We start from the raw sequence: 25,781 nt of genomic DNA on the forward strand, positions 1-25,781 counted from the left end.
CTCCTTCACTCCAACTCTATCCTCGGGTGAGGATTAAAAAAAAAAATTCAGCCCTGGCCGGTTTGGCTCAGCGGTTAGAGCATTGGCCTGCGGTACAGAGAGACCCAGGTTCGGTTCCCACTAAGGGCACGTACTTCGGTTGCAGTTTGTCCCCGGCCCTGGTTGGTTGTGCGGGTGGCAGCCACTCGATGTGTCCCTTTCACGTCGATGTTTCTCTCTCTCTCTCTTCCTCTCTCTCCCTCCCACTCTATCTGTACAAAAAATGGAAAAATGTCCTCGGGTGAGGATAAAAAAAAAAAAAAAATTCACTGTGGTATTATTTGTAATAAAAGTTGTGGAATAATGTTCAGTGTGGTATGATTGTGGTAGTGATCAAAAGGGACCTGTTCTTGTCTATATTTGTTGTTGTTAATCCTCACTTGATGTTTTTTTTCATTGATTTTTAGAGAGAGGGGAAGGGGAGAGAGAGAGAGAGAGAGAGAAACATTGATGTGGGAGAGACACATCAACTGGTTGCCTCTTGCATGTGCCCTAACTGAGGTTGGGGATTGAACCTGCACCCCAGGTACGTGCCCTTGATTGGGAATTGAACCTGAGACCCTTCAGTGCATGGGTCGATGCTATAACCACTTAACCATGCCAGCCAGGGCTTGTCTATAATTTTTTAATGTATGCATTATTTATATAATTAACCTGAGTGTTTTTGAATGCTCAGAGAAAGAAAGGAATTAAGAAAGTGAGACCTAGTGAACAGGAAAGCATAAAGTCCAGAGTATAGGGAGAGTATGATAAAGAGAAAGAAGTCGTGTTGTACGATAATAAAGAATACAAGGATACATATAAAAATGATTAATTATTGGGACAAGATTATCAAGCTATCACCACAAATCAGATTGGAGGGAAGGAAATCATAGGTGATAGTCTTCACAAAAATTAATAGACCACTTTGCTTAAATGTCTGAAATTTGGACACAGAAAGTGAGGATTAGGAAAATTTATGATTTTTAAATTTATGAAATACTAACTAAATCAGTACCTCAAAATGATAGTATTTCTCTTCTAATCTGTCAAAGGTTATACTTACTTCCATTAAATGTTGGAAATTAATTTGGCAGCCTTGACAGCACTTTTCTAATGACTAGACGTTGAGATGATAATCTCAAAAAGAAGGCAAGATGGCCCTGACCGGGTAGCTCAGTTGGTTGGAGTGTGGTCCCGTCACCAAAAAAGGTTTGTAGTTTGATTCCCAATCAGGGCACATACCTAGGTTTTGGATTCGATCCTTGGTCAGGACCTGTGTGGGAGCCGATCGATGTTTCTCTCTCTCATCAATGTTTCTCTCCCTCTCCCTCTCCCTCTCCCTCCCCCTCTCTCCCTCCCTCACTCTCTCTCTCCCTCTCCCTCTCTCCTCCTCTCTCCCTCTCTCCCTCTCCCTCTCTCCCTCTTCCTCTCACTTCCTCCCTTCTTCGTCTAAAAATCAGTAAAACCATATTGAGGATGAGGATTAATAAAAAGAAAAGAAAGCAAGATGGCAAGATCTAGGTCAAGCTACAAAGTGGTAAATGATACCTAATCAGTTGGTATAACTGCTGTTTAGATTTCCCCTCTATCATCCATACCATAGTTACTACTCTCAAAAGACAGGTCTAAAAAATCTTGGCTTTGTTTTGTTCTGCTTCAGGATTTTAAAATTACAAAAGTTAGACATGTTTTTTGTTTGTTTGTTTTATTTTAATGATGTAAACATTAACATCCAAGCCTTGTATCTACTTTCCTAAATTTTTTAAAACCAAAATAAAACATTGTACTTGTGGAATTTTAGCTGGGAAATATGAAATTCGACATTTTACCTGGTTTAGTACATTTTACTCTGTACATTTGCATGATGATGACTTGTTTCAATAGCTGAATCCCAGGGGGAAAAAGTCATGCTAACCACTATAAAAGTTCATGCTATAAGCAAGAGTTATGAATGTCATTTCTAATTAGTTAATTCATTTTAATTCAGTGGTTCTAAAAACCACTGAAAAGGTAGTCAGGAGGGGGAATTCTACTAAAATGTATAGGGCAAGTACGGAAGAAGAACATTTCATTAATAGTGAACATTGCCTCTTCTCTCAATCTATTATTTACAACTTCCATTAAGATAAATCTTTTAAAAATTCAGTTCATTTCTTCAAAACCTTCATTGGTTCTCGACCAAATAAGTTCTGAAGCCTTAAAGTTCCAAAATGCATAATAGCGAGAGAATACGCATTTCCTGTTTTCATTGCACAAAAGATTTATCTTGTTCTATGCAAATTGAGTTTAAAACAGTTCTTAACTTTTAAAACTTTATTATTTGTGTTCTACCACCCAAGAACAATAAGGAAGAGGCAGAGTTTTTAAGTGAGTTAATTAAAAATAAATTCCTTTTTGCTGTAGACTCTAAAACAGATTAGCAAATACATAGTTTTATCTCTTGTTACTGAGAGTTTGTGAACAGACCAGTGAAAGGAAGTGCTGCCATGGTAACATAAACCAGACTGTTATTTGGAGACCTTATTCAAGATACTTAACTGCCCTGAACTGCAAGTTTTCAGTACCAGTTCTTCTAATTTGCTGTTTCAAGGAAATAGCGATATTACCATTATCAAAACAATTAGCAATTCTCACAATAGCATTTGAAAAGTAAATTTGAACTAAATAGTTTCTAGGAGTGTAATCTCAGGAATACCAAGATAAAACATGGCTAGAATTATTAAAGTAATTGTCTTAATGTATGAAAAATAATATATGATATATTTTTCTCTATGAAACTAGAGTGGTTTGGGGGGCAAAGGATGTTGTGGGTGCTAACATTTTATAATTTTGTTTCCTTATCAAAACATTTATCATTTGGGCCAAGTGACTGGATATATATCTAATTTAAGAAGTTCCATTGTTTAATCTAAAAATGTTTTAGTAAAACTTAACTTCCTTTGGGGAAAAAAAAACAAACAATTTCAAATACTTGTTTACCATAGTTCATGTGATATCTTGCCGCTGAAGACTAAAAAAAAAACTTTTGCCTGATACATGGTATATTTTTTTCTATAATACAGTGTGATATGCCACTCATGGTTTTTCTTTTCCTATGCATTTAAATTGCTAGGATGTTAAAAACTACCTTATATTCAATTACCATACTTTTCCTAAGACAGGAACATTTTTCCTTCTAAATTTAGTTTATCTCTTATTCTTTACTACCTTTTGCCTCTTATTCAGAATTGACTTTGTTCTTACTGTTAATTTTTTAAAACTCCCTCATCTCTTAGAAGTAAAGGAATAGGAGTATACTGTTGTTAAACCATATAAACTCTTAATATACGTATGCCAATTTCAGAATAACCCCATAGTATTCACTTATTTTGAATCTCTGTCACTCATGTATAAATTACCTTCTTTGAATCTCATCACAACTCAGTTAAATGGCCTGGTTTTTTATTTTATAGGTAAATTATGCATGAGAGAACTGACTCAGAGATATGATTTGTTCAGTATCACATAGCTGATCAATAAAGTGTCCAGGACCTCAGTGTTTTTTTTTTAATCCATATTTTCTGTATCTTTAGATAGAGCAAGGGGTGGGGGGTGAGAGAGAAAAATCAGTGTGAGAGAGACACATCAACTGGTTTGCCTCCCAAACGACCCCATCCAGGGCCTGGGACAAACCTCAACTGAGGTACTTGTCTTTGACTGGGATCGAACCTGCGACTCTGGTCTGCTGGCTGATGCTCTAACTGCTGAGCCTAACAGGCCAGGGCTAGGACCTCAGTTTTTAAACCTGCAGAAGTGTTCTTTCATTGTGTCTTTCTACCATAATAATTATGACATGATATTCAAAGACAAAAGAGCCTCAGTAATAGGCTAATAATACCTTGGAAAAGATTTTGGGAAATGGAAGCACTCTGAAATTCGTCACATCAAATCTTCAGCAATTGTCATAGCTTATATTATAAAATATTTTATACAAACAACAAGGAGCAGGGAAACAGAAACCATGTAAATTTTATTGTCTAAGTAATTGTTAATGTAAATCAAATTAAAGAAAGGGTTTTTGAAATAGAAAAAGTGTACTATAAAAAACAAATTAATAGTTTGTATTTCACTAATCTCCTGAGTTAGTTCTGAGATCTGAGAAAGTTTTGTACATCACATGGTGGGAGAGGGGACAGGTTATACTTACAACTTATTTTTTTACATTTGTAGAGAAAAAAATATGTAGTAGCCAACATTTATTGAGTGATTATGTATCTGGAAGTGTTCTAAGCACTTTTATAATATAGTAATTCTTGAAGTAGGTACAATTTATATAGAGATATATTTTGAGCATACTAATACACAAAGAACATAGTCATTTTTCTAAAGGTTACACAGCTCTTAAGTGATAAGAACCAGTTTCTAAAGTAAAGCAGTCTAGCTCCAAGGTTTGCTCTCTTAACCACTGTACAGATAGTGTTTAGCTTGGGTTTAGCTCAGGGGAAGTGAATGAGATTGCCTTTGGACTTCCTCCTTGTGTAGCTGTGGAATTCTGTGTGTAAGCTCTGTGTAAATGTGGTACATTTGTAGGAATATGCATGTAGTTGGGCTTCTGTTCAGTATGTGCAGGTAGGGATGTTCCGCTAAGGAAATAGGAAAGTTTTATCTCGAAGGAAGAGTGAATGGGTGATATGATAGTTCCTAAAGTTTTTGAGTTACTTATTTTTTTTTTTAATCCTCACCCGAGGACACCTTTCCATATTTTAAAATTCAGATAGAGTGGGAGGGAGAGAGAGAGAGAGAGAGAGAAACATTGACGTGAAAGGGATACATCGAGTGGCTGCCACCCGCATGGCCCAACCAGGGCCGGGGACAAACTGCAACTGAGGCACATGCCCCTAGTGGGAACCGAACCTGGTCTCTCTGGACCGCAGGCCGATGCTCTAACCGCTGAGCCAAACCGGCCAGGGCTTGAGTTATTTTTTGTTGTTGTTAATCCTCACCCAAGGATATCTTTTTCCATTGATTTTTTTTTTTAGAGAAAATGGGAGGGAAGGAGGGAGAGAGAGAGAGGGAGAGGGAGGTACGGAGAAAGAGAAAGAGAAACGTTGATTTGTTGCTCCACCCATTTATGCATTCATTGGCTGACACCTCATGTGCCCTGACCTAGGATCAAACCCTCAACCTTGGTGTATCAGGATGATGCTCTAATCAACTGTGCTACCCAGCCAGGCCCCTTCAGTTATTTCATTTGACTAGCTCAACTACTGTGTATAGGATATTGATGGTTTCTTAAATACTCTCTTGAATTTATTTATCAATTCTATTCTTTTCCTAATTTTTAGTTTATATATTTATCAATTTTCTTCTTTTTTTTTTATCATCACCCAAGGACATTTTTTCTTTTTGTTGTTGTTCAGATAGAGTGGGAGGGAGAGAGAGGAAGAGAGAGAGAAACATTGACGTGAAAGGGACACATCGCGTGGCTGCCATCCGCATGACCAACCAGGGCCAGGGACAAACGGCAACCGAGTTACGCGCCCTTAGCAGGAACTGAACCCAGGTCTCTCAGGACTGCAGGCCGATGCTCTAACCACTGGGCAACCAGCCTGGGCTCAATTTTCTTTTTATATGATTTTATATAAAAATTTACATGATGAAATATTGTATAATTTTTCTCTTCCCCACCCCGTAGATGTAACAAAAATTTGTTTCAGATATTTCAATCCTTAAGAGTGAAACTGTTGCCCGGCTCGTGTGGCCCACTGGTTGTGCACCAACCCATGCTCCAAGAGGTCGCTGGTTCAATTCCTGGTCAGGGCACATGCCCTGATTGTGGACCCAATCCCCGGTGAGGGGCATGCAGGAGGTGGCCAATCATTGTTCTCTCTTATTGATGTTTCTCTCTGTCTCTCCTTTCCTCTCTCTAAAATCAATAAAGAAAATATTTTTTTTTAAAAAAAGAAGGAAAGTATCTGAGAATGTAAATTTCCCTCTAAGTAGAGCTTTGGCCATAGCTGCTTAGTTTTGATACAACAGTGTTTCTTATACCCTTTATTTATAGATAACCTGCAATTGTAGTTTGGATAGCTTTTTAATCTAGGAGTGTTTATAAATTTCCAAGTGGTCAGAGAACTTTGTTGTTATGGAATTGTTAATGTTTATTTTCTTTTTTATTGGAGTCTAAAATTGTGATCTTTAAAGGGGAATTAATTTTTCTTCATGGCCCAATCAATGTTCGTAGGTTTTTCCCCCCCATTAATATTTGGAAAGTATATTCTATAAGAATTCAGTAATTACATCAGTTTTTCTCATAGGTATTCTACAGAAAACTAACTCCTTAAATAGTATCTGGGAGAAAGAGGTTCTGTGCCAAATAACTTTGGGACACCACATAAGCAGGTTTCATTATAGCAGGACTGTTTAGATTGTTTAATCTGTTAATACGTAGTCTGATTTAAGTATGAGGGAGGTATAATATGCAGCATTTTGAAACCTATTCCAAGGAATTATCTCATAGCCTGGCCTTTCCCCTGCAGGTTAGATAATATTTATGAGGTTCTTTAGGTATCTTGTTTACTTATCTTCTTGATAAGCTGTTTCTTCGAATTATGGGAACTGTAGATCAGGTAGCCTTTCTTTCAGGCACCTACCATTTGTAATTTAGTAGGCACTTTTACTTATCGTTTCTCTAGTTTCCAGGAATCATATAAATTCCATTATTTTTAGATTCTATCTAGGTTTTTGTGTTCATTGCCATATTATCCAGAAGTCCTCAAATGTTGAAACTTAAATCATCTTGAGGGAAGCAATGATGCTTCTTCCTCGTATATATATACTTTAATCTTCACACAAGGATATATTGAGAGAGAGAGAAAGAGAGAGAAACATCGATGTGAGAGAGAAAAACATCGATTTATTGCCTCCTGTATGTGCCTCAACCAGGGATCAAACCCAAAACCTAGGAATGTGCCCTGACTATGAATCAAACTCATGATCTTTTGGTGTAGGGGATGACGCAGCAACAAACTGAGCCACCTCCAGGGCTTTTATATTTTTTACAAGAATCTTTTTCATATCTCAGTCACTGACGTTTTGAGACTTTCGCCACACTTTTCATTAAATTGTTTGCTGTTAATGCCATTAAAAAATCAGAATTATTCTTTGATGCCTCATTTAATTGATATATTCCCTAACAGTTTTGGGGAAATGATGTATAGAAAGTTTCCTTTTCTTTTTAATTTTTCAATAACAGTAATAATGGCTAACATTTATTGACATTTTAACGCATGGAGAGCCACTTTGTACAGCCCCCTCCATGCTCTTCACTCCATAATTTGGGATTGTATCATTTTCACAGATTAAAGTTTCAGGTTATTAATTCTTGTGTACTTTATTCTAGGTTAATGGGAAAGGTTCCTTATGGTGTGTTGATCCAGAGTATAAGCCCAACCTTATGCAAGCACTGAAGAAGCAACCTTTTCCCTCAGCATTAACATCCCCAGAAAGGTACAGGATCTTCCATATAAGTGTCAGTGGTGATTTATAAGATTTTCTTGTATGAGATGGAGAAACTCAACAAAGTTTTAGGAGTTTGACATTTTTTTTATTGTATAGAGAATTATTTATGGATAAGACATTAGCCTAAGGCAATTTTACTTACAGTCTAATTTGTGTTATTAGGAAACAGGATATTGGATAGGTAAGAACATAAATTCTGAAAAATGTAGTCATTATTGAATATATTATAACTAAACTCTAAAGAAAGTTTTGTTAGTTTAGGTACAAAAGGTTAAATCATTTTAATTGTCTGCAATACTAATGTTGACCTAATGATGTGGGAAATTAAAAGTATATTTAAAAATTTTAAATAAGATGATTAACAGTTTGTCATTGTAACATTTTGTTTTGTTTGTGCTGGTAAATACAGTTGTAATATATTTCCTTGTCTTTTGTTTTCAAACTCAGTGACTCCTATTGGTCTTAAAGCTTTCCCATTTTAAGTCACATCTGAAAATAAGACCTCCTTAAATCTTATTTTGTTTCCATTTTCTAGAGAAGCCTTCAGAATCTTTTTGAATTCTATTATGTAAATTCATTAGAGTTAAAAGTGCCAGATTTTGTCAAGATACTTTTAAGAGTTGTTTATAATGGTTCATTTGATTTTTGAAAAAATTGTAAACCTTTAATAAAATAATAAATGGAAATTTTCATACACAAAAGTAGAGAGAAAGTTATAATGAACTCTCAGCTACAACAATTATCACCATTTCATATACTAGTTTCTTAAAATATTATTAGATAACTTTTAGAGGCAGCTGAAATACAGTAAAAAAGTATTACATCTAAAGCTGAAATTTATATATAAAGGTGTGTGTGTGTGTGTGTAATCTTAGAGATTTTAGATTTATTTACCATATTAGTAAGTAAAAGGATTATTGTAACAAGAGCTATTGAGTGGTTTATTATTCTTAGGAATGAAATCTGAAAATCAGATTATATCCTCATTGTTTAGGAGTTGTCTTTATTAGTTAATTTTGGTGCTTATGTTCCAGTTAATTATTATCTGGATAATTATTATATTCAAAAAATGATAATAATTGCCCAGCCGGTGTGGCTTGGTGGTTGAGAGTCGACCCATGCACCGAGAGGTCGCAGGTTCAATTCCTAGTCAGGCCACATGCCCAGGTTGTGGATCTGGTCCCCAGTGGGGGGCATGCAGGGGGCGGCCAGTCGATGTTCTCTCTCATCGATGTTTCTGTCTCTCTCTCTCCCTTCTCTCTCTAAAGTCAATAAAGAAAAAATATTTTTTTTTAAATGATGATAATTTAGAAACTAATGGTAAGTTCTGTGATGGTCACTATGTGTTTTATTTAGCTATGCTATATTTTTTTTAATTAAAGATTAAATGGGAGAATTGGCACAGTTTTTTGTATACCATCAAAAATACATTTTATTGTGCCTTTGATATGTTGCCTTTTCCTATTTATATTTTTAACTATCAAATAAAGATGATTTTATGGCTTAAAAATAGGTAGATAAAACAGCGACGGAATAAAGGTTATAATCTCTATCTTAAAACATTACCTTAATATTTTTAGAAATATTTTCTCATTTTCATTATTTTCCAAAATGGAAGTTTCATCTGATATGCCTTTGTATGGCCCTTTCATATCATAATTGGTAATTCTGAGGAGGAGAATGAGATAGTGTATGTAAAACTGTGAACAGGGAATAGACTTTTAATTTAGTTAGAAAACAGATTTCTTATACTATCACAAACTCCAAAAAACAGAAGTAGTTTGTTCCAAAAATGTTTTAATCTTTGATATTAAAAAGAAATTGGTCATCTCTTTATGAATATAGAAAGTTGAATGTGATAATGATATTTACTAATAAAATCAGGATCTTAACCTGTTTTGCACCATCACCATACAGTGTTCCTTAAACATTTGTTTTCATAAGCACTTTCTTTTTTATTTGTCAACCCTCACCCAAGGATATTTTTCCACTGATTTTCAGATAGAGTGGAAGGGAGGGAGAGGGAGGGAGAGAGAAATGTCCATGTGAGACAGACACATTGATTGGTTGCCTCCCGCATGACCCCGGGGTTGGGGATCAAACCTGCAACTTAGGTACGTGCCCTTGACCAGGAATCAAACCAGTGACCGTTTGGCCGTCCCTCCAACTGCTGACACTCTAACTGCTGAGTCAAACCAGTCAGGACATAAACACTTTCGTTTTTGTGGTAACACCTATAGAGAGACATAATGTCAAATTTAAGCATCCAATACAACACCAAATAGTAACTATTATGTATTGCTTGTTGATCTAAGCATTTTAAATGCATTGTCCTTATTTCATTAGCAGAGCAACCCTATGTGGGAGGTTTGGTTATTCCTATTTTACAGGTGAAAGAAGCTAAGAAATTAACTTTAAGACTAATTATTTTGCCTAAGAACATGAAAATAGTTATAATTTAATCTTGGATATTATGCTCTTTCTGCTTTGGCAGACTCTTTCTAAACTGAGTAGTATTAAACAAAGAAAACAAGGTAAAATAGTTTGTGGGGTTTATGTTGTTGTTGTTTTAGAAATTAGTTGAGTTTGTGACTAATTTCTGTAAAAAATTTAAGATTTTTATAAGCACATGTGTCTTATCTCTTTATTTTTCAGTGGCTCTTTATCACCTCACTACTTAAGCTCTGTACTCAAACAGAATCAGGTGCAAACCCTCAAAGGTATGTGTAAGATCAGTATTTTAAATCATAAAAACTCAGATAAAAAATTAGGATTAAAAATTGGTTTTCTATTTATAAAACAATTATGTTTATTGTGGAAAAATTGGAAAATAAAAACACTTACAAAGAAGAAACCAAAACCCTTTATTCTGTTGTTAACATTTTATATAATTGCTTTGGTCCTTTTTATGCTTTATACATGAGTAGACATGTTTGTGTGCATGCATAGACACACACACACACAGAGACATATATTTTCTCCCAATACTAGGCTCATACTATATACAGTTTTATATCCCATTTTAACTTCCTTTTATGTGTATTTTTCTTTGAAAATAGGGAAATATTTCTCAGTACTATTATCAGTAGAGAGTTATCTTTTCAAGTACGGTTTAGGCTAGAATAGGAGTTGGCAATCTATGACCCATGGAACATAACTAGCCTGCCAACCATTTTTGTATGGCCTGTATATTAAGGATGGTTTTATACTTGTAAGTGTTTGAAAAAATAAAAATAATATTTCCATGCTTGTGGAAATTTTCTGGAACAGCAGAGTTAAGTAGTTGGCAACAGAAACCTCTGTATTGTATCCTTGGTTTTGCCTTTTGGTCCACAAAGCCTAAAATATTACTTACTGACCCTTTACAGAAGTTTGCCAACCCCTGAGTTAAATATAGTTCAGAGTATTTTTTATAGGTTATTTAAGTTAAAAGAACTTGAAGAAGACAATAAGTTAACTTTAAAAATTTTTTTAAATTCTCTTTGAAACTATATAAAAATTTTGAATTAGTGAGATTTTCCCCCTACTCATAATTTATATTATACATTAGTAATTTATTAACATAAATTACTTTGTTGCTTTGGAGCCTAGAGAAATTTCTATGATTTTTGAAAATAGAAATTCACAGACCAAAAGCATTTCTGTGTATCAGAGACATATTATTTCTTTGAAACTACACTAAGCTATAAAAATAGAGGAGGCAGAGAATGTGAAAAAGCTTAAGAGAAGTTGGCAAAGAAGTTTAACAGATATGGAGTCCACTTCAGATACATTCTGGCTTTAACGTAAGGTAATTATCTATTTATCTATTACCTGATGGATAAATGTTCTTTCTCTTTACATTTATGTATTGTTGAAACTTCTTTCATCTTTTTATTACCTCATTAATTTCTGACCCTTATTCTTTCAGGCTCAGTTTATATACATATTTTGAGAACATTTTCTTTCTGAATTCGGAGGTTTATTTAGAATCTTGTCTTACTCTCTTTCCATTCCATCTAAATTCTGTTTTTTTCCTGCAGGGAGCAGAAACTTTCACAAGTTTCTCCTGATAGTTTCAATCACCTTTTTTTATAATTAGAGTGTAGGTACTTCTCTTTCATTTAATGATTTGTAAATATTATGCATCATCTCCCCAGTGCTACTAACACCTTATTTTTGTTCACCTCTATATTCATAAGTCGTAGGCCTCTTCCCCTAGTAATAAGTAACATGGTGGGGAGGGTGGTTGGTATTCTGGAGTAAAACAAATGCAGGTCTGTCATGAAATAGAATATAAAATTCTCGTGGGGTTTAAGAGAAAAACAAACAACTTCACAAAAACTTAAGAAAATATATATTTAAATCAAGTTGCTTTAGGACATTTTTAAAGATTTCTGAGGATATTTACTTCTCTCTTTAAACTGTTTTCTAAGGAAAAGTTTGAAAAATACAACACTGAAAGATGAAACATTTATTATATGAGTAATTGTTTTCTTTTTTTCTTTATGGCCTCATGTAACATCTAAAAATGGGCACTTTTTTTTTTTTTGCAATTTTTATTAATTTATTTTTGTTACAGATGTTTCTCCTTTTATCCCCCTAGACACCCTTCCCCCTATCCCGCCCCTCCACCCCAGCATTATTGTCTGTGTCTATTGGTTTCACATATATGCATATAAGTTCTTTGGTTATCTCATCACTACCCCTCCTCTGAAGGTTGGCAGTCTGAACCATATTCCTTTCTATGTCTTTGGGTCTGTTTTGTTAATCAGCTTATTTTGCTCATATATTCCACAACTAAGTGAGATCATGTGGTATTTGTCTTTCTCTGATTGGCTTATTTTGCTTAGCATAATACTCTCCAGGTCCCTCCATGTCTTATCAAAGATAAGACATCTCTCTCTCTCTCCTGCAGCTGCATAGTGTTCCATTGTGTATATATACCACAGTTTTTTTATCCACTCATCTATAGATGTACAGTTGGGCTGTTTCCAGATCTTCGCAATTGTAAATAGTGCTGCTACAAACATAGGGGTACATATATTCTTTCTGATTGGTGTTTCAGGCTTCTTAGAATACATTCTCGAAGTGGGATCACTGGGTCAAATGGCAGTTCAATTTTTAATTTTTTGAGGTAACACCATATTGTTTTCCATAGTGGCTGCACCAGTCTGCATTCCCACCAGCAGTGTACTAGAGTCCCCTTTTCTCCACACCCTCGCCAACACTTGTTGTTTGATGATTTGTTGATGACAGCTATTCTGACAGGTGTGAGGTGATATCTCATTGTTGTTTTAATTTGCATCTCTCTGATGATTAGTGATGTTGAACATTTCTTCATATGTCTCAGCCATTTGTATGTCCTTCTTGGCGAGGTTTCTGTTTAGTTCTTCTGCCCATTTTTAAATTGGGTTCTTTGTCTTCCTTTTGTTGAGCTGTATGAGCACTCTATAATTTTGGAAATTAACCCCTTATCTGATGTATTGTTGGCAATTATGCTGTCCCATACAGTTGGTTGCCTTTCCATTTTGGTGGTGGTTTCTTTTGCTGTGCAGAAGCTTTTTAGTTTGTAGTCCCATGTGTTCATTTTCTCCTTTGTTTCTGTTGCCTTGGGTGATGTATCAGTGAAAATTCTGCGTATGATGTCTGAAATTTTGTTGCCTACATTTTCTTCTAGGATTTTTATGGATTCATGAGTCACATTTAAGTCTTTTATCCATTTTGAGTTTATTCTTGTGTATGGTGTAAGTTGATGGTCTAGTTTCATTTTTTTACATGTAGCTGTCCAATTTTCCCAACACCAGTAAAGACAGCCTCTTTACTCCACTGTATGCTCTTGCCACCTTTGTCAAATATTAATTGAGCATATTGTCTTGGGTCTATTTCTGGGTTCCCTATTCTGTTCCATTGATCTATCTGCCTGTTCTTGTGCTAGTACCAGGCTGTTTTGATTACAATGGCTTTGTAGTATAACCTGATGTCTGGTGTCATTGGTATTTTAATGGGGATTGCATTGAGATTGCTTTGGGTAGAATGGACATTTTAATGATGTTAATTCTTCCAATCCATGAACAAGGTATATGCTTCCACTTTTTTATTTTTATTTTATTTATTTATTTTTTTCTATTTTTTAAATCTTTATTGTTGAATGTATTACAGATGTTCCTCATTTTCCCCCCATTGACCCCCTCCACCCCACTCCTGCCCCCCTCCTGCTTTCCCCACACTGTTGTCTGTGTCCATTGGTTATGCATATAAGTCCTTTGGTTTATTTCTTCCCACCCCCAACCCCCTTCTCTTTGAGGTTTGTTAGTCTAGCAACCAATTTGTTCTTCTTAATCCCTTCACCTTTTTCACCCATTCCCCCAACCCCCCCCCAATCTGGCAACCACAAAATGTTCTCTGTATCTATGAGAATGTTTCTGTTCTGCCTGTTCATTTTGTTTGTAGATTCCACTGTCGATAGATATGTATTCATTGCCATTTTGTTTGTTCATATATTTCATCTTTTTCTTCAAAAAGACCCTTCATCATTTCATATAATAATGGTTTGGTGGGGATGAACTCCTTTAATTTTTTCTTTTCTGGGAAACTCTTTATATGGCTATCGATCTAAATGACAGCTTTGCAGGATAGAGTAATCTTGGTTGTAGGCTCTTGCTTTTCATCACTCTGAATATTTCTTGCCACTCCCTTCTGGCCTGCAAAGTTGTTTGAGAAATCAGCTGACGGTCTTATGGGAGCTCCCTTGTAGGTAACTAACTGCTTTTCTCTTGCTGCTTTTAAGATTCTCTCTTTGTCTTGAACCTTTTGCATTTTGATGATGATGTGTCTTGGTGTGGGCCTCTTGGGGTTCATCTTGTTTGGGACTCTCTGTGCTTCCTGGACTTGTATGTCTGTTTCCTTCACCAAGTTAGGGAAGTTTTCTGCCATTATTGTTTCAAATAGGTTTTCGATTTCTTGTTCTCTCTCTTCTCCTTCTGACACCCCCATCATGTGATTGTTGGCATGCTTGAAGTTGTCCCAGAGGCTTCTTACACTATCTTCATTGTTTTTGAATTCTTTTTTCTTTTTGCTGTTCTGATTGGACATTTTTTGCTTCCTTATATTCCAAATCAATGGTTTGCTTTTTGGATTTACGTACTCTACTATTGAATCTATGTAAATTATTCTTTATTTCAGTTAGTGCATCCTTCATTTCTGACTGGTCCTTTTTTATTATCTTGAGGCCCTCACTAAGTTCAGTGAGGTTCTCACTAAGTTCATTGAGCATCCTTATAAACAGTGTTTTGAACTCAGCATCTGTTAGGTTGCTTATCTCCATTTCGCTTAGTTCTTTTCCTGGGGATTTTTTCTATTCTTTCATTTGAGACCTGTTTCTTTGTCTCCTCATTTTGGCTGCCTCCCTGTGTTTGTTTCTGTTTATTACTTAATGAGAGGTATGGGGATCTCTGAGACCAGATGCTGCTTATTTGAAATGATTTAGGAAAAACCTGAAGCAGGATCTAAGACAGGCCAATCCTATGGTTAAGCAAGTGGCAACAGCTTGGGTGGGCCTGAAAGCTGGGTGGGGCGGGGCCTCAGGGAATCACCAGGGCAGGGCAACCAGTTAGAGCCAGGTTGCTGGAGTCCCAGATATGGCGCCTGTCTGCTGCCCCAGGGATGGGCTCACCAAAGGAACAAAGGCATCTGACAGCACATCTGTCCTGGAGAAAGCCCCCTCTCCAGCCCTTGCTTCAGTGCCAAACAGCTCAGTTCTTCCCTGTATGTCTCTGGCACCCCTCGAGCTGCCTCCCCTCCAAGTTTAGAGAGAGAGAGTCTGAGTAAGTCTGTGCGCGGGCCCTTTAAGAGGACCTGCCTGGGGCTCCAGCCACCTCAGCCTCCCTGAGCCTCAGTTCCTGCTTGTTTTTCCAGCCAGAAGTTATGGGGACTTCTCTTCCTGGCACTGGAACCCTGAGTGGGGCACATGGTGTGGGCCGGGGACCCCTCAGTCCTCAGGGAGGACCTTCCCAGCTGAGGTGTCCTCCTGATTTGTATCCAGCACACATGTGTGGGACCAGCCTGTCCGCCTCTGCCCCTTCTATCAGTCTCGATGTGGCTGCTTCTTTAATTCCGTAGTTGTAGGACTTCCATTCAGCTCTATTTCAGGCAGTTTTGAATGATGGTTGTTCTGTCGTTTAGTTGTAACTTTGATGTGGTTGTGGGAGGATGCCATACTGCATTTACCTACACTGCCATCTTGACCGGAGTCTGCTTCCACTTTTTTATATCTTCCTCTGTTTCTGTTTTCAATGTCCTATAGTTTTCTGCAAATAGATCCTTTACTTCTTTGGTTAAGTTTATTCCTAGGTATCTTAATTTTTTCCCTGCAATGGTAAACGGGATTGTTTTTTTTTTTTTTTTTAGTTTCACTTTCTGTGAGTTCATTATTGGTGTATAAGAATGCCATTTATTTCTTGATATGTTAATTTTGTATCCTGCTACCATGCCATATTTGTTTATTAAATCTAGTAGATTTTTGATGGAGTCTTCAGGGTTTTCTGTGTACAATATGTCTTTTGCAAATAACGACAGTTTCAATTTGGATTTGTTTTATTTTTTTATTATGTCTAATTGCTGTAGCTAAGCCTTTCAATACTATGTTAATAAGAGTGGTGAAAGTGGGCATCTCTGTCTTCTTCCTGTTCTTAAGGGAAATGCGTTTAGTTTTTGCCCATCGAGTATGATGTTGGCTGTAGGTCTTTCATATATGGCTTTTATTATGTCGAGATATGATCCCTCTATTCCTACATTGCTGAGCGTTTTTATCAGAAATGAGTGCTGGATTTTGTCAAATGCTTTTTCAGCGTCTATTGATATGATCATATGGTTTTTATCTTTTATTTTGTTTATATGGTATGTCACATTTATTGCTTTGCGAATATTATACCGGCCTTGCATCCCTGGGATGAATTCCATTTGGTCATGATGAATAATTTCTTTACTGTATTGCTGGATTAAATTTGTTAATATTTTGTTAAGGATTTTGGCATCTATGTTCATCAGGGATATTGGCCTGTAGTTTTCTTTCTTTGTAATGTCTTTTTCTGGTTTTGGAATTAGAATTATGATGGCTTTATAAAAAAAATTTGGAAGTCTTCCTTCTTGAATTTTTTGGAATAGTTTGAGAAGAGTGGGTGTTAGTTCTTCTTTGAATGTTTGGTAGAACTCCCCAGTGAAGCCGTCTGGGCTAATTGTTGAGGTCTTACATAGTGCCAGGCACTTTAGGATATACAGAGATGAAGGAGTCCCAGGTCCTGATCTCAGAAAACATACAGTTTAATTGAAGAAGGTTGGCTAGAATTGTGTAGAGTACACTGGGGGAAAAGAAAGTGAATGGCAAATTAAGCTTAGAGGTAAGTCAGGGAAGGCTTCTTAGAGTTGAAGGAGTGATGGTTGAGCTGGGCTGAAGAGTTTGGGGAATACTTAACCTTGGGTAGAGGTTTGGTAGAATGCAGTTGCTAAGAACTAAAGGTTGATGAGTAAGACTGAAGCCTAGAAATGTAGAAGAGGACCACGTAGCCTTGGTCTGGTGACTGCAGATGTGATCATTTAGCATGAACCAAACAGATGAAGTAGAAGTTTAAGCAGGCATTAGCCAAATCAAGGAGAACTTAGTTAACATGAGTTTGAACTTTTTCCTGTAAGTATAACATTAGTTAGCATCAAATTCCTTACTATGTTGCTTTGCATGCATTCTCATTTAATACTTATTGTTACTCTCTTTTACAAATAAGGAAACTAAAGTTTGGAGAAATTAAGTAATTTTCTCAAGGTCACATAACTAGTAAGTGGTATAGAAGGAACTCTGATTTCAGAGCCTGCACTCCTACCAGGTATGAGACATTGGAGGAACTGCTGAAGGGCTTTAAAGAATGAAGTGACATCACTTTTGTAAAGATTACTTAGGTGCCATTTATGGGCTCAAATGTTAGAATCCAGTATTAGATTCATCTATCACTTAATGGAAACATCGTTCTAAACATTATATTAAAGCTACATTTAGACACTTAAGAGAGTAACCGAAGATAGGCTTAGGAACTTCAGAAACCAGTATCAGCCAAAATGGGTACAGCAGTTTGTTTAAAGTATAGCTGTCTTGCCCTGGCTGATGTGGCTCAGTTGGTTGACTGTTCTCCCATGCACCAGGAGGTCACCAGTTTGATTCCGGATTCCAAGTTAGGGCACATGCTTGGGGTGCAGGCTTGATCCCCAATAGGGGGCATGCAGGAGGCAGCTGACTGACGTTTCTCTCTCTCCCTCCCTTCCTCTTTCTCTCTCTAAAATTAATAAAAACATATAAAAATAAAATTTTAAAGTTTAGTTGTCTCTCTTGTTCACCTTAAAATGACTAATTTTATGTGCTAGTATCTTTGTTAAAGTATTAGAATATTGGTAGCAGGAGGCACATCTCATACTAAGACAGTAAAACAAAACCTTTTTTAGTCAGTGTTTGGTGTGCTGTACATTTGTAGTAAATTCACCTATTTAAAGTATGTAGTAAGCACACTTGTATGTATGACACTATTCTAGGCTACCAAGGATACATCAGTGAACAACAAAGCAGACAAAAATGGAAATCCAGTTAGCAGATTTTAGTATTTATACATAAGCACTAGTATACTATAGCAGATAGAAAATTTAGATAGTTAATGATAATGTTAGAGGCTAAGTGCAAATCTAAATTCAAATTTAAGGTTGCAAAGTAGCATAATTTGTATCTTCATTGAAATGAAAGTAAAGCTATGGTCCAGGCAGCTTAAAGTGTTGGTAATTTATTGAAATTGCTCTCCTAAAGAATCTTTAAAGAATCACAAGAGACATCATCTCCATTTGGATGCTCTGTAAATGTGTATGTTAGTTTTGATGGAGGCAATAAATCCTCTTATACTTATTGCTGAGCTTATGCCCATTTAAATTCTGCCTCTACTGTTCTCATATTATTTCTTAAGCAAATGGACTGAGAATCAGATAATAGAAACTTGTTAATTTGTCCTATAATCCTCAATTTCACATGGCTAAAACTGGTGCCTTTTAAATTTTTTTCAACTATTAATAATTTCCCAGCATAAGGCTAAGGAAATGTTCAAGTTAATACTACTGACAAAAATTTATCTGAACCAGTCATTAAATCAGTAGCATGTTTTGAACGCCAATCAGAACTATGAAGGCTAAAAAGGGAAATAATATGACTTTGAACTAAGTTGTTTTTTTAAATCACTATTTGGATTACTCTTGTGGTTCTAATGACAAATAACTTTCAGCTGGAATGAATTATTTATTTGAGTACTGTCAGAAAAAAATATACAAAAGACTTTATAAAAACAAAAATTTTGTTCTTCATGAACTGGATATGTTAGATAATGTAGCTAATAGTATGTGTTTTATTTATTTATTTATTTTTTATCCTCACCCGAGGACATTTTTCCATTTTTTGTTCAGATAGAGTGGGAGGGAGAGAGAGGAAGAGAGAGAGAGAGAAACAGCGATGTGAAAGGAACACATTGAGTGGCTGCCACCCGCACAACCAACCAGGGCCTGGGACAAACTGCAACCGAGGTACACGCCCTTAGCGGGAACCGAACCCGGGTCTTTCAGGACCGCAGGTTGACGCTCTAACCGCTGAGCCAAACCGGCCAGGGCAGTTTTATATACAACCACCTTTAAAATAGTGTAAGTACTTATCAATGAAAAAAATAACAGTATGAGGTGTTTTTCATTCTGACAATAAACAAATACGTCTCCAGTTTAATTTTAATACCAAGTCAGATTGGGCACTATAAATAAAAATTGTTGTAGCTTTGGCCAGGTGGTTTAGTTGGTTGGAGCATTGTCCCATACACCAAAAAGGTGGCGGGTTCGATTCCTGGTCAGGGCACATACTTAGGTTGCAGGTTCAATACCCAGTTGGACTGCATACGAGAGGCAACTGATCAATGTTTCTTTCCCACATCTCTCTCTCCCCCTTTCTATCTCTCTAAAAATCAATAAAAACATGTCCTTGGGTAAGGATTAAAAAGAAATTGTTGTAAAGCCTGCACAGAGAGTTTTTGTTTCAAGAAGTTCAAGATTGTATCTTGGGCAAATCATTGATAATCAGGTATTCTTGATTACCAAGTGTTATGGGTTATTTCTGTAGTACATATTTATTTTAACAGTGAAATTAAACTTTTAATCAGAGTTAGAGTTAATTGGCAAGGCATTATGGGGAAGTATACTTACAAATGTTCTAAACCAAACAAATCAGATGTAGATAAAATTCTTTTGTAAATAAAGTTTTGGTTCTATAAAGTTAATTTTATGGGGAGAGTTCAAATTAATTAGGCTATAATAAATTTTCTACAAGAAATAAATGTATGTAAGGAATATGTCTGTTGTTCTACTGTTACAGAAGCAGTACCTCGTTTTGTTACCACTTTAAATATTCAACAACTAAGAGAAGAAATGATGTTCATGCAGTTTACTTATATTGCCAGGATAAGCCTGTTAATCAGTTTTCTTTAGTTTTAGGTATAGTGTTCAGAAATGTGAGTCCTTGACTTGTGATGGAAGTTTACTATAAGAAGTCGTTAGAAATATACTAAATTGTAATAAGGTTTTGTATGTCATGTTTATAAGATTATGAATTTTCTGAAATCATTTCATTATATAATGAATTTTAGTATTAGATTTGCTCCCTTAACACCACCTCCTTTCTATCTATCTGTCTTATCTATCTATCTATCTATCTATCTATCTATCTATCTATCTATCATCTATCTATCTATCATCTATCTATCTATCTATCTATCTATCTATCTATCTATCTATCTATCTATCTATCTATCTAAAATTAGAAATAAGGAAGACCTGCCCTGGCTGGTTTGGCTAAGTGGTTAGAGCGTCGGCCTGTGGTCCAGAGAGACCCAGGTTCAGTTCCTGCTAAGGGCGCATACCTCGGTCGCGGTTTGTCCCCAGCACTGGTTGGTCATGTGGGTGGCAGCCACTCGATGTGTCCTTTTCATGTCGATGTTTCTCTCTCTCTCTCTCTTCTCACTTCCTCCCAGTCTGTCTGAACAAAAAATGGAAGAATGTCCTTGGGTGAGGATAAAATAAAGGAGGGGAGGGGAGACCTTTTTCTATTGAAAGAAAAAGTATTTTATGGAGCAGGAAAATCTCTGTTATTGCTTTGGCATGATGTCATACAAGTTGTGCCCTGCTTAAGGACACCTGGCTAAGGAATGAGTGGGGTCTGAAATCCAGCCCACACTCCAGTCTTCAAACTGTGTGCCTTGATGCAGGAAAGCATTCACCTGGAGTCAGAGTTGCTTTTTTTCCATTCACGCAGAGATACAATATGGGCTAGCGGCTGTACCTTTTTGTCTTCAAAAACATGTTAGAATACTGAACTCTATCAAAATTGTAGTCAGGTCTCATTCTAAAAGACAGGAAATAGGAAAGGTCTTTGTTTTAAAGCTAGCCTCTTGGCTATGGCATGCAGGAATTATTGATTCCTTTTTTTTTTTTTTACTTTCATTTCTTTCTGCCTGAATTGCTTTTCCTTCAGATATCCACATGTCTTTATTCTCTGACTTTTCTGGGGTCTTATCTTAACTATTACCCTCTTCTCTTCCCTAACCACTATATTAAAATTTACAGTATCTCCCTTTCCTCTTAATTTTTCTCCCTAGTGCTTATGACTCTCTGGCATACTGTGTTTGTGTTTTGAGAGATTAGTGATTTTTCTGTTTTGTTTTCTGCTATATTCTCACAGCCTGGAATGATGTAAGGCTCATAACAGGACACTCAGTTTATTGAATGAATAACAGTAAAGAATTTCCAGTATATTCTATAGTTTTCTGCAGGATTCCTATTCTAATTATGGATCCTTACTAAGTACTAAGGGATGATGATGGAGTAAAAATTGAAGGCCTGGGTTCTGGAGGTAAAATACTGAAGTTCAAATTCTACCTCTGTCATTCCTAGAGACTCCTCTGTCCCGGTTTTCTCATCTTTAAGATGGAAATACTAGTAACACCCATATCATAAAGTTGTGAGGATTAGATGAGTTAATAATACTTAAAACATGCCAAGACCAGCCCTGGCTGGTTTGACTCAGTGGTAGAGCGTCGGCCCGCAGACCGAGGAGTTGCAGGTTCTATTCTGGCCAAGGGCACGTACCTTGGTTGCGGTTTGTCCTCAGCCCTGGTCGATGTGTCCCTCTCATGTCGATGTTTCTCTCTGTTTCCCACTCTGTCTGAAGATAAATAGAAAAATATCCACGGGTGAGGATTTAAAAAATCAAAAACATGCCAAGACCATTGAAAGTACTCGATGTTAGTTATTTGGTGACACTCATCAGCTTAATCTATAGAAAGGAGGGCAAAGATGTAACATACTTACTCTTTACACATTTATTAAGGATCTACTGTTGTTCCCAGGCATTGTGGAAGACAGAAGATGAGATATGGTTCCTACTTTAAAGAAGCCGACAGTCTAGTTGGAAAGACATTCATGTAGAGACTCTGTTTCATGAGATCACATTTTATTTAAGGGAAAAGAGCTCTAATATGTGCTCCCTCATAACAACCATCTTCTGATTTGCTTAAGCGTGTTTATTAAAGTCAATAACAAACATTTCCTGCCTTTACAGAATTTACAGTCAAGTTGGGGAAAAAAACAAGTCAATATCTTTATTACTTTATTATCTCAAATAATAACTTTGGGATAATAAAAATTTTCCAACTTTGAGATGGAAATGGGAAGTTACATGTCTGGGTGTTATTTTAAAGTTATCCTGTATACTGTAAAGATTTTAAATATTTTCTAACTTTTTTTTCACATTTTAGGTTATACCACCACTTCACTTTTATTCCATTATAATTATTCAGACTAATAGATCACTAAGATGGAAAGGACCTTTAAGTATAAAAATAGATATGAGAACAAAATGATCTTATCTGGGATAGAACCTGCTGGTTTTACCAGTTTTTTAAAGCTCATTTTTCTTATGGAATATTTATAATTATGTTTGACCTCTTGAGTATTATATACATCTATAGTACTTATAGGATTATATATAATTGTGACTAAAGACATCATTTAGTCGTAATTATACTAATATTTTTGTGCCAGCAATAATTATTCATTTAGCTTTTGTAGATTTACATAGTCTAGACTGACCAATTACATATATTTTTATTTTTATAACTAGCATGTAATTAATGCAGTAATTTATAACTGCAGATATGCATAGGTAAGGATATATTTTAAATGCTAAAAAGGTAAAAATATTAAAAAGTAATAATGCCCTAATGTACATTCTTAGGTAATTTAGTCTGTTTAAGAACAAACCTTATTGAAGTGAAGTTCAGGTTTTTATTTTCACTGTAAATAATTAAAGAAGAGAACTTTTATTATTTCTAGTACCTCTCAATCCTCCTTTATACAATACCGTTCACAAAACTATTCATAATTTTAAGTGAACAAAAGCAGATTGCAAAATATGTGCCTCATTTTGTTTAATACTTTTTTTCCAAATTGTATTGAATTTATTGGGGTGGCACTGGTTAATAAAATTATATAGGTTTCAGGTGCATGATTTTGTAATACATCATCTGTATATTGTATTGTGTGTTCACCACCCTAAAGTCTCCTTCCATTACCAATTTTTTAATTAGAAGACTATACACCAAAATCTTAACATTGGTTACCTATGGGTGCATGCAAATACTTATAATACAAAGTATTAGCATTGTCACTTTTCTCCTTTTTCAGAATCTGATATTGATGCTGCCACTGCAATGATGCTTTTAAATACTTCTATAGAACAAGGAATTTTAGAATGTAAGTAATTATGCTTTTTTTTTTTTTTTTTTTAATACATTTTTGTGAATGCCTTTTAAAATATAATTTAGAGCTCTGGCCGGTTTGGCTTAGCAGTTAGAGCATTGCCCCGTGGACCAAAGTATCGGGCTTAATTCCAGGCCCTGGTCAGGGTCATGTGAGAGGCAACCAATTGATGTGTCTTCTCTCACACTGATGTTTCTATGTTTCTCTCCCTCTCTCTTTCCCTATCTCCCTCTCACTCTATGTGAAAAGTCAATGGAAGAATATTCTTGGGTGAGAATTTAAAATATATATGTATATAATTTAGAATAAGATATTTAAATATTATAGCAAAATTTTTCTTTCCAGCTGTGTATTTATCTGAATAATTTAGTTCCTGTTTATATTTTCATTTCTTTATTGAGCATTTGAGAGATTGAGGTAATGCTATGATAGATCATGTTACATTGACCAAGAAAGGAAGAAATAAATGGTATATATAGAAATTAAACTTGCAAATTTAAAAGTAAAAATAAGAAAGTATAATCATAGACTTGGAACAGGAAAAGTCTTCCTTAAGGTAGGTACAAAGTACAAAATCCATGAAAGAAAAGATTGGTAAATTTAACTAAACATCAAAATTTTAGAGTTCTGACAACAACAAAAATATCTTTAAGAAAAGAAGCCCAAAACACTGGGAGAACATTTTTTTACTATGTAAAAGAAAGGATTACTTTGAGTATATGTATTTAAAAGGATTCTACAACTAAGAAATAAGAAACCAGTTCAACAGAAAAGCCAGCAAAATATATGAATAGGTGAGTCTCAGGAAGAAATGAATATGGACAACATGCATTTGAAAAGATATGCAAATTCTCTAGAAATCGAAGAAATGCAGTATGAAACATTATTGAGATACTTTTTTGCTCATGGAATTATGAGAAATGTAAATGATTTATAATATTAACTGTTAAATATGAGAACTGAGTATTGTCATCCACTGTAGGATATAAATTGGTACAACCATTTTTCAGGGCAATTTGTAAATACCAATTGTAACTTTAAATGTGTATATCCTTTTACTTACTAATTCCATTTTTTGGTATTTTCCTAGAAAAATATTTGTGTGAGAAAAGGCATTTAGAAGGATTTTCATTGCTGTGTTACTTGTAGTGAAAAATTGGGAACAACCTACAAATATCAACAAGGAAATGGTTAGCAAACCATTGTAGTGGTATATTCAAAGTAGTGATGACATACATATTAAGGCATTCTGTGGAAGCAGTTCAAAATAATTATATTTTTCCTGTAATTAAGTAATTCTGAAATGTATTAATACTAACAGAATGGTATGGTCAGTGTTCAAAAAATAATAATAACCTACAAAAACATTCGTAATCTACAGCACTTACTATTCAGGAATGATATACGTAGTTGTTTTAAATGGTCTGTTTTTGCAATCATATGCATTGGACCTACTGGATATTTCATTTCCCACAGGCGAGAAGCCTCTTTCTCTTAAAACAGCAATGCAAAAAAAAAGGAATTATGGCAATGCATTTAATCATCCCAGTGCTATGCGACTACAAGAGAGTGATTCTTTAGCCACCAGCATTGATCCAAAAGAAGACCACAATTACAGTGCAAATAGCACGGTAACACAGCGTTGTGCATCCAGGTCTAGTGTGTCTTCCCTGTCTTCTGTGGATGAGGTATATGAATTTATCCCAAAGAGTAGTCATGTGGGAAGTGATGGCAGTGAAGGTTTTCACAGTGAAGAAGATACAGACGTTGATTACGAAGATGATCCTCTTGGTGACAGTGGCTTTGCATCACGGGCTTGTGCAGATACCTCTGCAAAGGGGCAGCCAGGTAAAAAGATGCGAAAACAGTCATGTCAAGAAATTGATGAGGAGCTCAAAGAGGCAGCTGGATCTCTGCTCCACCTTGCTGGAATTCGTACATGTCTTGGCTCCCTAATAAGTACTGCAAAGACACAAAATCAAAAGCAGCGGAAAAAATAGAAATACCTATTAGTGTGAAATTATTTTAAAGTGTGGCAATACTCTTTTACTTAATTCTTTACAAGGGATATCAAAGCCATATGGACTTATTTTTGTTTTAGGGTGGGGGAGGGATACTAATTGCTTGTTTATTTTAAAACATTTTTGTTTGTTTTTTAATTTTTATTAAATATTTGCTGTTAGGATCATGCCAACCATAAATAAGATGTGAAGTTCTAAAAGCATAATTTTTGCCATGTGTCTCCAAGATTTTGAAATTTTTATATTAGAAAATCCAAAGCTTCTGTCTTAAACTTGTAGGAGAAATCTTTTATTCTATTAGTATGTCAAAATGTAATAATTGGCAACTCTATTTTCTGTTTCAAACCGTAATTAACTGCTGATTTAGCTGAAAATTTTGTTGATGTC

The 25,781-nt window shown here is 35.6% G+C and overlaps 1 protein-coding gene across 5 annotated transcripts in view; it reads left to right on the forward strand.

Annotated features, from left to right (window-relative positions):
• FOXN2 (forkhead box N2) overlaps window positions 1–25,422 on the forward strand; it is a 62,107-nt gene extending 36,685 nt beyond the window's left edge. For 3 of the 5 annotated variants that reach the window (XM_036262870.1, XM_036262868.1, XM_036262869.1), the window contains exons 3-6: window positions 7,403–7,509; window positions 10,177–10,241; window positions 23,299–23,367; window positions 24,850–25,422. In XM_036262870.1, coding sequence (XP_036118763.1) covers window positions 7,403–7,509; window positions 10,177–10,241; window positions 23,299–23,367; window positions 24,850–25,373 — 765 coding nt within the window. In that variant the 3' untranslated portion in view covers window positions 25,374–25,422. Of the gene's footprint in view, window positions 1–7,402; window positions 7,510–10,176; window positions 10,242–11,543; window positions 11,606–23,298; window positions 23,368–24,463; window positions 24,481–24,849 lie in introns of those variants that run through there. The other 2 variants (XM_036262871.1, XM_036262872.1) reach the window with 2 other exon arrangements.
• The last annotated feature ends 359 nt before the right edge of the window (window positions 25,423–25,781 follow it).

The sequence above is a fragment of the Molossus molossus genome, unplaced genomic scaffold (assembly GCF_014108415.1).
Source record: "Molossus molossus isolate mMolMol1 unplaced genomic scaffold, mMolMol1.p scaffold_m16_p_15, whole genome shotgun sequence".
Taxonomy (NCBI): domain Eukaryota; kingdom Metazoa; phylum Chordata; class Mammalia; order Chiroptera; family Molossidae; genus Molossus; species Molossus molossus.